At 41.6% G+C, this 12,810-nt stretch overlaps 1 protein-coding gene across 3 annotated transcripts in view; it reads right to left on the bottom strand.

Annotated features, from left to right (window-relative positions):
* Positions 1–12,810, bottom strand: part of dok7b (docking protein 7b) — a 55,304-nt gene that overhangs the window by 13,453 nt on the left and 29,041 nt on the right. For all 3 annotated transcript variants that reach the window (XM_052127300.1, XM_052127301.1, XM_052127302.1), the window contains exon 5: positions 9,452–9,571. In XM_052127300.1, coding sequence (XP_051983260.1) covers positions 9,452–9,571 — 120 coding nt within the window. The remainder of the gene's footprint in view (positions 1–9,451; positions 9,572–12,810) is intronic.

Raw genomic sequence — 12,810 nt, 5'->3', positions numbered from 1 at the left:
GAACATTGCCTTGGTAATCAGTACCCTGTACACCTCATTTGTCACTAGTAATTTGAACTCTTACAAACTTTATTGAATGTAAAAGGTTTTTTAGTGTGTTTTAATTACAGGCACTTAGTGACAGCTAGAACAAATCCCATAACATCTCAGTACGCTGGAAGACAAATGAGAACTGAGTGTCAAACACTTGAGTAACAAACTTTTTTTTTTATTATTATTATTATTATTTATACTATTATTCTTACTTAAAGCAATCTCATCAATTGGAAGAACTCATTTGTGGAGAAAATATTGGTAACATTTTCAAAATGATTCCAAGCTTTTATTTAAGAAATGCACTATACAATAACTGTGTTGAAAATAATTGTTTTCTGGTTGTTCAACAGAGAAATTAAAATATCTACACCCAATTTGAAAATCATTGTATATTAATCATGTTCTTTATTTAAAAGGCTGTGGCGCAAAATATTAATAGGGGTAAATTATTCAAATGATCATAAAATACCATAGATCGCATCTGTAAATGGGTCTATGTAACTGAGTAGGGCCTAGTCATTTAGCACACACATTTATCCAAAGCAAAAAAAATACACTTATTGCATTGACAATGCCTCTGGGCTGGAACAACCTGGGGTTAAGTGTCTAGGGCACAATAATGGTGGTAGTTCGTGGATAAACCTTTGTAAGATTTGAGCTCAAAACCTTCCAATCCTCAGCCTACTGTAGTTATTAATTTTGTATAACAGTAAGCACTAATTTTACACATAGAATTTGACACCTAATATGATGTGTTACTCAAAGAGTACATTTTTGATACATGATACATGTCTTAAGAGTAAACATGTTAACATTGATACACACAAATGTGAGTCATTGGCAAATAAGTGTCAGCAATGAGACCAGAGATCCAAGTGCAGAGGCAAAACAAGTTGGTGAAGAGTCAGGGGAAACCCCGATTGCAACAGGGTGATGGAGAGTGTTCGTAGGCTGGTAGTGTGGAGAGCAGAGACAATGTAGAGGGCAAAAACCAATGAGGTAACCTCAGAATAAGAATCAGAGATATCAGAGCAACCGACAGGAAGTGGAAGCAACCATTCGCAGAAAGTAGAATAATCAGTGTCACCATGGAAACACAGCGTTCCCATGACAACGTTGATTATGCAAGCCGAACGACACCTGACACACATGACAAGAAATGTAAAAACAGGGGGAAAAACCCTCCTGACTCACCGACCATGACAGTAAATTAGTAATTTGGGGAGGGGAATAAAATTAGCTGCCTTCGAGAACTGGTCCACCATGGTCATGATGAACATATTACCATGGGACAGGGGGAGACCGGTGACAAAATCCATGGCAATATGGGACCAAGGTCTCGAAGGGACTGGCAATGGTTGGAGGAGCCAGCCGGGGACTGACAGGAAGTCTTGTTGGTGGCACAAACGGGACAAGCGGAGATGATCCGGCGAACGTCCTGCGCTAACGACAGCCACCATAATTGCTGGGTGACATTGGATGAGTGGCCCCACTAGAGAAACGTGAGTCCGGACCGAGCACGGAATGAATAACAGACCCGTTGGACAACAGACCCGTTGGACAACTGGTAGGCAAAACAGTGCAAAATAACGCAGAAAGAACTTTGGCCTCCACTTCCCAAGAGACCATGCCCACCATCTGAGAGGTGGGAAGGATGGTAGAGACAAAGACACAGAGAGATGCGCCAGGAGACCCCCAATCTACATTGGCTCCCGTTAGACTGCCGCGTAGCAGGTTCGGCCACCAGAAAGGCACAGAGATGATGATCAAATGATAGAGGGGGTGGAGAGCGACGCCAGCTGCCCCTAAGTGCAAGACATTGGTCAATTCTAATGGCCAAATCTGCCAAGTCATTGAAACTGGACAGCAAGTCCAAAGCACACAGTTCATCGTGAATGGCATTCGACAACCCCCGACGGAACTGAGCATCCAGATCAAAAACCCAGCTAAGCTTCACTGAGAAGGCTTCAAATGAATAGATGCAGGGGCATTTATTGTCCCACATAAGCGTGCCCCACTCGCTGGTCCTTCCGGCCTGGAGCATGATGACAAATCCCATTTTGGAAGACTCTGAAGGGAAAGCGGAAGGCTGCAGCGAGATATGTAGTGAACTTTGGGAGAGGAATGCATGGGGGTTGGAGCGGTGCTCGTATCGCAAAAGCCAGGCAGTGCCACTGGAGCTAGTGTGGAGGGTTCAGCAGCAGGACTGGGGGCGAGTCGGGCTGTTGGAGCTGGGAAGTAAGCTTCGTTAGTTGAGACACAAACATCTCAATGGCGCGGTTGGAAGTAGATATTTGGTCCTGCTGCCGACCCAAGAATATTCCCTGCTGAATGAGCACAGATTGAATGTCGCAGTCCTCCACTTGATCCATTGTGGCTAGATTGTTCTGTCAGCAATGAGACCAAAGATCCAAGTGTGGAGGCAAAACAAGACTTTATTTAGTAAACTCAGCAGAGCTGACGAAGAGTCAGGGGGAACCCCTGCACCGACTGCAGCAGGGCGATGGAGAGTGTTTGTAGATTTGTGTGCGTAATGGTTGTGTGGAGAGCAGAGTCGATTTAGCGGGGAAAAACCAATGAGGTAACCCCAGGAGAAGAATCAGAGATATCAGAGCAACCAACAGGAAGGTAACCACAATCCAGGCGCACAGGCGGGGACTGGCAATTAATTCAGAAAACACGAAACAGGACCGACTAGGGCTGAGAGAGAGAGTGAGATGAGTAAATGAAAACACATCTGATCCAAGATGGCAGCGCGGTAGCACGCAGCGGCCACTCCGGATCCACAATGGTGCTATTTTTGTTAAAAAAGCCCGACTTTTGCAACACATGGACATCGGAGTAACCGGTGTTCGTGTCTATCATCGCCAGACACTACTGAAATATAAGACTCATGCAAAAACCAAGCTGCATGATGACCTGCAGGAGGCGCTACGCGTACTCGGCTTGCTGCGGAGACCAGGCCTCCAGCCCTCGGCGTCGCCTGATGCCGGTGGCCGGGGGAGAGGACGTCGTAAGCGGTGTGCGTGAAAGCGAAGCGCGAAAGAGGGCGGGGTCCATGCTAGGCTAAAAACAAACCCTAGCCGGCCGGCTCTCCCGTCTATCCTGCTCTCAAATGTTTGCTCCCTGGACAATAAACTGGACTATATCCGACTCCAGCAGGCTACGCAGCGTGAGTTTAGAGACTGCTGCGTCTTTGTTTTCACGGAGACGTGGCTCAGCGACAGAGTTCCGGATGCCGCCATTCAGCTAGACGGGCTCGCCTCGTTTCGTGCCGACAGAAATACAGCTCTCTGCAGTAAGACTCGCGGTGGTGGCTTGTGTGTCTACATCAACACGGAATGGTGCAAGAACTCTATGCTAGTCTCTAGTTACTGTTCATCGCTGTTGGAGCTTGTGACTGTTAGATGCAGAACTTTTTATCTACCACGGGAATTCACCACTGTTTGCATAACCGGGTTTACATTCCCCAGCGCTAACGCTAAGGAAGCTCTGTGAACTGTATGGGGCTATGAGCGAACTGCAGAACGCTCACCCCGACGGACTGTTTATTGTCGCCGGAGATTTCAACCATGCAAATCTCAAGACAGTGCTCCCTGAATTCCATCAGTATGTGGACTTTGCAACGAGAGGGCTGAACGCACTTGATCTTGTTTACACAAACATCCCAAGCGTGCCGGGTGAGCCCCGCCCCACCTCGGCTACTCAGACCACATCTCTGTTATGTTAATTCCAGCATACAGACCGCTCAGTCAGGCGCACAAAACCGCTTCAGAAGCAGGTGAAAACCTGGCCAGCAGGAGCCATCTCTGCTCTTCAGGACTGTTTTGAGTGTACTGACTGGCACATGTTCAGGGAGGCTGCAACATATGGCGATTCTACCAACTTGGAGGAATACACAGCATCAGTGACCAGCTACATCAGCAAGTGCATTGATGATGTCACTTTCTCCAAGACCATCACCACACGCTCCAACCAGAAGCCGTGGATGACTGCGGAGGTGCGACGCTGCTGAGGTCCCGAGACTCGCCTTCAGAGCAGGTGATAAGGCAGCCCTAAGAACAGCTAGGGCCAAACTGTCACGGGCAATCAGAGAGGCAAAGCGCGCACACGCCCAGAGAATCCACAGTCACTTCCAGGACAGCGGTGACACGCGGCGCATGTGGCAGGGCATCCAGGCCATCACCAACTACAGGACAACATCAGTTGCCTGTGACAAAGATGCCTCCCTTCCAGATGCGCTGAACGACTTCTACGCTCGGTTTGAAGTGCAGAACGACGTGATGGCGAGGAAGTCCACCCCTCCTCCCAACGACCAGGTGCTCTGTCTTACCACGGCAGATGTGAGGAAAACTCTACGTAGAGTCAACCCACGGAAGGCTGCTGGACCAGACAACATTCCTGGCAGAGTGCTCAGAGGATGTGCAGACCAGCTAGCAGATGTTCTTACCGACATCTTCAACATCTCTCTGAGCAGCGCCATTGTTCCAACGTGCTTCAAGGCCACCACCATCATCCCCATGCCAAAGAAGTCTTCAGTGTCCTGCCTCAACGACTACCGTCCCGTCGCACTTACACCCATCATCATGAAGTGCTTCGAGAGGCTCGTCATGAGGCAGATTAAGACCCAGCTGCCCCCTCACTAGACCCACTGCAGTTTGCGTATCGTTCAAACCGTTCAACGGACGATGCCATCACCACAACCCTCCATCTGGCCCTCACCCACCTAGACAATAAGGACTCATACGTTCGAATGCTGTTCATAGATTTCAGCTCAGCATTCAACACAATCATTCCCCAGCACCTGATTGGAAAGCTGAACCTGCTGGGCCTGGACACCTCCCTCTGCAACTGGATCCTGGACTTCCTGACTGGGAGACCTCAGTCAGTCCGGATCGGGAACAGCATCTCCACCAACACCACACTGAGCACTGGGGCCCCCAGGGCTGTGTGCTCAGTCCACTGCTGTTCACTCTGCTGACTCACGACTGTGCAGCAATGCACAGCTCGAATCACATCATCAAGTTCAGCCGATGACCACGACCGTGGTGGGTCTCATCAGCAAGAACGACGAGTCAGCATACAGAGAGGAGGTGCAGCGGCTGACGAACTGGTGTAGAGCCAACAACCTGTCCCTGAATGTCGACAAAACAAAAGAGATGGTTGTTGACTTTAGGAGAGCACAAGGTGAACACACTCCGCTGAACATCGACGGCTTCTCTGTGGAGATCGTCAAAAGCACCAAATTCCTTGGTGTTCACTTGGCGGAGAACCTCACCTGGTCCCTCAACACCAGCTCTATCACCAAGAAATCCCAGCAGCGTCTCTACTTTCTTCGAAGGCTGAGGAAAGCACATCTCCCAACCCCCATCCTCACTACATTCTATAGAGGGACTATTGAGAGCATCCTGAGCAGCTGCATCACTGCCTGGTTTGGGACTTGCACCGTTTCGGACCGCAAAGCCCTGCAGAGGATAGTGAGGACAGCTGAGAAGATCATTGGGGTCTCTCTTCCCTCCATCAAAGACATTTACAAAAAACACTGTATCCGCAAAGCAACCAGCATTGTGGACGACCCCACACACCCCTCACACAAACTCTTTACCCTCCTCCCGTCTGGCAAGAGGTACCGAAGCATTCCGGCCCTCACGGCCAGACTGTGTAACAGCTTCTTCCCCCAAGCCATCAGACTCCTCAATACTCAGAGACTGGTTTGACACACACGTGTCCTGAGTTGCACTTTAATTACTGTCACTTTATAACTGTCTGCTACATCAATAACTGCTATGTGCATAGAACACTATCTCATAGTATGTTAGGTTTACATTTTTAGAAACTGTCATCTTTTTGCACTACTGAGTACTGGTCGGCGCTGCACTGTCTATTGTCCTGTTCATTGTCAGTAATTTGTTGTACTGTCCTGTACTTTTTGCACACGTTTGCACGTGCACTTTATATAGGTATATATAGGTAGTTTATATAGGTATTTTATTTCGTTGTGTAGTCTCATGTGGTCCTATGTTGGTCCTTTGTTGTTTTTATGTAGCACCATGGTCCTGGAGGAACGTTGTCTCGTTTTGCTGTGTACCGTACTAACTGTATATGGTTGAAACGACAATAAAAACCACTTGACTTGACTTGAAAAACAATTTAGCAAAGAACACAAAACGGAGTGGGGCATATAAAGCGAGAAAAAAAAAATCTAAATCAGGTGCCACTTGCTTGTAGAAAGTGGAATAATCAGTGTCACCATTGAAACACTGGGTGCCAAGCGACACCGGTCACACATGAGAAGAAATGTAAACACAGGGGGAACAACCCAGTGGACTAACCGACCATGAAAATAATGTTGTTTCAGATGATAAATATTTAAAAAAAGATTTGTGACCATGTTTGTTGTATACATTTTAGAAAAACATTTATAGTATTTTCTAAACAATATTTTTTTTTATTACTTTAAAAATGGTGGTGTAACAATCAAGTATTAAAATTTGAATTGCTCCTTCAATACACATGTGTACGCAACTTAATAAAAAAAATAAGTTTGAAAATACTTTTGAAATGAGTCAAGATTAAATATATTTTTGAATCACAAAAATAAACTTCCCACACAGTCACGAAGGTCCAAAAAGTTTTTTTTTTTTTTTAACATGACAACAAAATAACTACATGTGTAATGGTTCCACTACTTTTCATTTGTTGGAGTTTTTCAAAAATGTATTATATTTTAAAACAAAATTGTTTCACTGCTTTTAAAGAATACACACACACACACACACACACACAAAACATTCTAAACTACTTGTGCCAACATATTTTTTATTTTCAAGAATTTCAGCATTTAATTAGATTTTTTAAACCATTCCTAGACATTTAATCACAGATTTTATGTGCTGAAATGTGACTATATATACTTCTTTTTCTGTCAAAATGCATTTATTGTCCCTTTTAGGAGAGAAAACAAAGCCATATGTAATATTACTGCTTTATTAACATTTTCCAAACAAAGACTTCCATATATTAAGATAGAAATGCACTAAAATATCACCAATTATAATAACATTAAATGTTTTGCTAAATCTAAGTGGGAGGTTAACTAATTGAAAGAACTTGGCCCACTAAGTTGCATATACATTGAAATGCATTATATCCCTTAAAACCTCATCCTCCATAATATTAATCAACAGGCAGGCTGTGGCTATCAACTTTGGATATGGAATTCACATGTTTCGCGTCAGGGCGTCAAGCATCGCTTTAAACTCACTGCAGACAAATGTCCGTCTTTAGAATTGGCATACTACTCTTACTGCTTTTGTACTGTTTGTACTGTATTTTATTTTATATTATATTCTAAACTGTTTCAATTATTCTTATTTTTTTTTTTATTCTTATTTTAATATCTTCTATGTAAAGCACTTTGAATTACCATTGTGTATGAAATGTGCTATATAAATAAACTTGCCTTGCCTTACTCTTACTGCTTTTGTCATATCTATGTATGGCAGAATGGCAGAGTAGTATGGTAGTATGCCATTCTGAACACGGCCAATGCCTTATACTGCTTTTAGCACTGACCAAGTTTTGGTACTTCATCCAAATTGCACTTTGAAAGATCAGCGGAAATCGGTTAAAAGTTGAAATGATAATTAACTCTGAGAACTCCAACAAGCTAGCCTAGAACAGTAGTCCCTCATCTGTGCATATTCTGTGTTTGGCATTTAGGTGATAGTGAAGACTTTAGAATTAAATTAAATCAATACAGAACCATGTACATTACAAAGGCTGCAATGTACTTTATTTTTGTAACAAATCCCATCTGGGTTTGTTTTGTAAGCGATTTGTTCTCCATCACTTGATTAATAACACGGAATCACTGTTGTGTGTTTTTGTTGTGTGTACGTCAGTGTAATTGACTCTGGACATAACGCAAATGTTCTGCCCTATTCCAGCCAGTGTTCAGAACACACATGGAACTGAATGAAATGTCAGAATCTAATGTGAAAATTGTTAAATATGTTAATTGCATTAAAGAAAACTTTACGCATAAAACATATAATCGCATGCATTAGCATTAATTTTGATAGCTCAAATTTTTATGTATTTGTGGATATCTAAATAGATCTGAGCGATAATAGCGTCACGTCATTCACCAATATACAAATACAGAAATGTGAGTTCTACTATCTAACAAACCTTCTGGCTATATAGTGGGTTACAAACTACATTTGTATTAAATTTAGCTATGAAATCAAAGTAAAAGTTTTAAGCCAATTTAAATCCAACCCTTCATATCCTTCTTTCACATTATTAACTGCATGGCAGCTCTCCACAGGTTTCTTTTTCACAACCCTTGTCAGCCTGCAACCTTTCAGCTAGACCATATACTGTAATTTTAGCTCAATGTCACTGACTCACCAACTCAATTAAATGATTCACTGTGTGTCAGTGTGGTTTGATCCATAAAGCTATATGTTAGACTCATTAATGTTTAATATACTATTATGCTGGTGTGTTAAATCTATCTAGGATAGATCAAAACTAATTAAGAACCTTGCATTGATTTTTAGGCCCAATAATTCAAAATTATGGAAGTAATATTAGGCTTCATTTAAATGATACAGTATGTGCTATTATATTATTATCCTCCATTGAATTGGAGCCATTGAGTGCCTAGAATTTTAAAGATTATTGCCATTACAGAGCAGGACTCATCAAAGTTAATTCAACTTAATGAATTTGATTGACTACAGCACACTTATATTACTAGATGTACAAGCATGATAGTGTCTGTTCAATCAAATGATTTGTTAATTGTGACACAATAACCACTATAGCATTTCACAAAGTTGCTTTGTTAGATTAAAAGGACTAATATACAAGAATATTCTTTTCTTCACTAGTTTGAGAGTCTTTACTCCACTGTGGCTCTACGTGTTATAAATTAATTCTGAACATACAGTACATCAGCCACAATAGTAAATCCACCAGCCTAATATTGTGTAGGTCTCCCTTGTGCCACCAAAACAGCGCCAACCCGCATCTCAGAATAGCATTCTGAAAAACATCTAGTGAGCGATACTTCTTGTTGATGAGTGAGGTCAACAGAGAATGGCCAGACTGGTTAGAACTGACAAAGCCTACGGTAACTAAAATTGAGAAGAATGGTATCTCAGAATGTTATTCAAAGATGTGGGTTGGGGGACCTACACAATATTAGACAGGTGGTTTAAATGTTGTGGCTGATCGGTGTAGATCTAGAGTAACTAATTAAGGAGAAAGTGAACATGTACAACACGTACTAATCATGCATAATGCTTACACACATACAGACTACACCACATCAAGCTAATGAGGCTAGCGGTTAGGACATTGTCTCTCAACTGAGAACTTCCATCATACACCTCCACAAACTCACCTGGCAGGACTGGGTGCAGTCCAAATGGCCCCCTGCTGGGCGATATGCCTCGGACGATGCAATCAAACAAAAAACTGATCTGTTCTCCATCTGCACAGGCTAGAAAGAAAACACCAGCCCCTGTAGAGACAGCAAGAGAGAAAGCAAGAGAGGGAGAAATTGTTTCTTAATGTCTTCTTGTGTCTGTTTCCCTCAAAAGACATAATGTGCCATTTCGAATTCAGATTGACTTAATTGTCCATGGTATTGAATAGAAGATTAGTTTCAGTTATGACCAGCTGTCACAAGAAAATCGCATATGAGGGAACAGCAAGCCTTTTCTCTGTGCGTATGAGAGCATTCATAATCACTGATTAAAAATAAATGTTTTAATTTCTCTGTTTTCATCTGTGTACCTGTTTGATTAAAAAAAACAACAGTTAGTTCCGGTCCTCTAATCAGATTGGACAAGCAGTGTTTCAAGACTGTGGATTATAAGTATAACAGCAACTGATACAACTGTTTGTATCACTCTCTTTGTCTATGTTTACAGTGTCATGTAATATTCAGTCCCCCCCATGAAATCCAATCCCCCTTGGTTAGTTGTTTGTAACTGTTCGGTACTAGCCTTAGTCGGGCTTACCACAGGGGCCCCCTGAGGTTGCACCGCCCCTAACGAAGGCCCTGCTTGAAAAAAAACAATGCAATTTCAACTAGTAAAAAACATAATTCTTGATACATGTAATTGCATTTTTGCTAGTAGAATTTCACAATTATCTGTCATTCACTCCTGTTCAAAAACGCAATTACAGATATCTATATATATGATGTTATCAATTTCCGTAAGAAAACACTTTCACTTCAACCTTTGTTTTTAATGGTACACAGGTGAATGTAGTAGAGGAATACAAGTATTTTGGGACAATTTTTGATAACATGTTGAAGTCTGATAAAAATACTGATGCCATTATTGAGAAATCACACCAAAGATTGTTTGTGTTGAGGAAGCTTAATTCCTTTAATGTACAGAGGCCCATTCTTAGGTCTTTTTATAATTCATTTGTTGAAAGTATTCTGTCTTTTTCTATCATATTGTTGGATTATACATGCAGAAGAATTGAATCAAGGATTTTCAACCTTTACAATCCTGGAATTCTTCACAATCATAAATTAAATGGCCCAGGCCTCATCATTGCCCAGAAAGGCCCCTCTGCACGACCTCCTGAACTTCTCCTTGAAAGGTTTACAAAAGACCATCATATTTGCACGACTCGAATACTAAAACATTTCATCTTAATCCAGGAACATTCTACACAAGTCACAGTACTTTACCGAATCAACCTTATAAAATGTACAGAATGCATATAAATCCACGATTCTTACAATACCTAGGACTGTGGTAAATTGTATAACTGACAAATTAATGATTATAGCCTGATGTAACTTTTAATGTAATGTTTTATCCATGTTGTATAACCAATGAATTAACCAGTATGATTTTATAACCAGGGATTTTCATGTTTTGTTACCTACATGTATAATATCCATGAAAAAAATTTCATGTTTAGTATGAAAGCGTTCGCTGGCGAAGGCAGAGAAAGCTGATAACAACGAATATCATGTCTCTTGTACCATTCTCAAGATATAAAAGTTCATGATTAAATATGTACTATTTTTGAGCGGGAGAGTTGTAAGAATCTGAAACAAAGGACCATAAATCAACTGGGCTGTCAGAAAAGACAGCCCAGTTGACCATGTGACTGTGAAAAGTCACTTCTGAGCTGGACACCTTTGGGGGATGCGGCCAATTTCAGTTCAAATGTTTCCAAACAGGAAGAACACGCTCTCTTCTCTCTTCTGCCTGCACATGCTTCACCTTCTGATCATCTGACTGCTCAGACTTCGCTCTGATTCTTCCCTCATGGTCCTCTCTGGATCTCGTCGGAACCAGGTGCATGCCATGTGAGGCCCAAGGAAGCTTGGGACTCAACGTCCCGAGAAAGCTCATCACTCTCTATGTTCACACACCCATGAGAAGGCCTCGCTTCAAAGCCAACCTCATCATTCATACAGACAATAATTATATGATCTTACAGAGGTCCAAAAGATAGTTGGAACAAACTTTCGACCAGGCAACACAAAGAACGCAGGAAACAGCACAAAGACACGCAAGTACATCTCCAAAATTGTGATAAAAGTGCTGATGTATTAATTAAATGGTCTGCACTTATATAGTGCCTTTTCAAAGCGCTTTACACTGAGACTCATTCACCCATTCACCCATTCACGCACACATTCACACACCAATGATGGCAGAGCTGCCATGCAAGGTGCTATCCTGCCATTGGGAGCAACTTGAGGTTCAGTGTCTTGCCCAAGGACACTTCGGCATGTGGAGTCATGTGGGCCGGGAATTGAACCACCAACCCTGTGATTAGTGGACATCCCTCTCTACCACCTGAGCCACAGCCGCCCCAGGTGGTTACCTAATAATTAAATAATTTGGGTAATCCAATAGCAAATCGATGTAGACTCAAAGAAGGATAAATGGTTCTTAAGGTATTGTCAACAGACTCCATACAGTTCATTTTCACTGTATTGACCATTAATTTCACATTCTGTCACTCTTTTCACCAACCTGTCTCATGTATATATGTGTTAGATTAGATGTATGTTTATAATAGTAATAAAGTTTGTCTGTATTCAAAAATGAATGACTGTGGTATATTTTGATAAATAATCTGATCCCTGTTTCTAAAAATAATCTAGTTATTTGTAATTTATCTAATTTATAATGGTTATCGAACACGACTAATTCCATTATACATTTCATTACCTAATAATGTGCAATAAGGACAGTTTAATTTAGTTCATAGCTCACATATTTCGAGACCCTAAATTCCCTTCTAAATGTCGCATACGAAATATCCTACAATATGTTGGTTTTCTTCATTGTCTATGAAGAACAAAAATCGTCTGCAAGGTATTGTAAACATGTGCTCAAAAATTATTTTCGTAGTTTAACATTATTATTTTCGTAGTTTAACATTTTATTATGAACAGCAAGTGTTGAGGATGCACATAAAATAATAGGAGATAGCACACACCCATTGAACCTTTATTTCGAGTGGTTGCCCCTTGGGTTGTTTAAGAACAATCAGGTGTTTCACAAACCGTTACAAATTTACTTTAGTGCCTGAAGCAATTCCTTCATGTAACAAACATAATTGATTTTTTTTATATTTTACTTTACTTTATATATTTTTATGTATTTTTAGTATTTGTATGTATGTGTATTCAGTGTTGTCTGTATATGTGAAGCACCATGACAGTCTGAATAAATTGCCCCATGGGGATTAATAAAACTCTAAACAAAATTA

The sequence above is a fragment of the Xyrauchen texanus genome, chromosome 5 (genome assembly GCF_025860055.1).
Source record: "Xyrauchen texanus isolate HMW12.3.18 chromosome 5, RBS_HiC_50CHRs, whole genome shotgun sequence".
In the NCBI taxonomy this organism is placed as follows: Eukaryota; Metazoa; Chordata; class Actinopteri; order Cypriniformes; family Catostomidae; genus Xyrauchen; species Xyrauchen texanus.
This window is presented reverse-complemented; position numbering and strand designations above follow the sequence as displayed.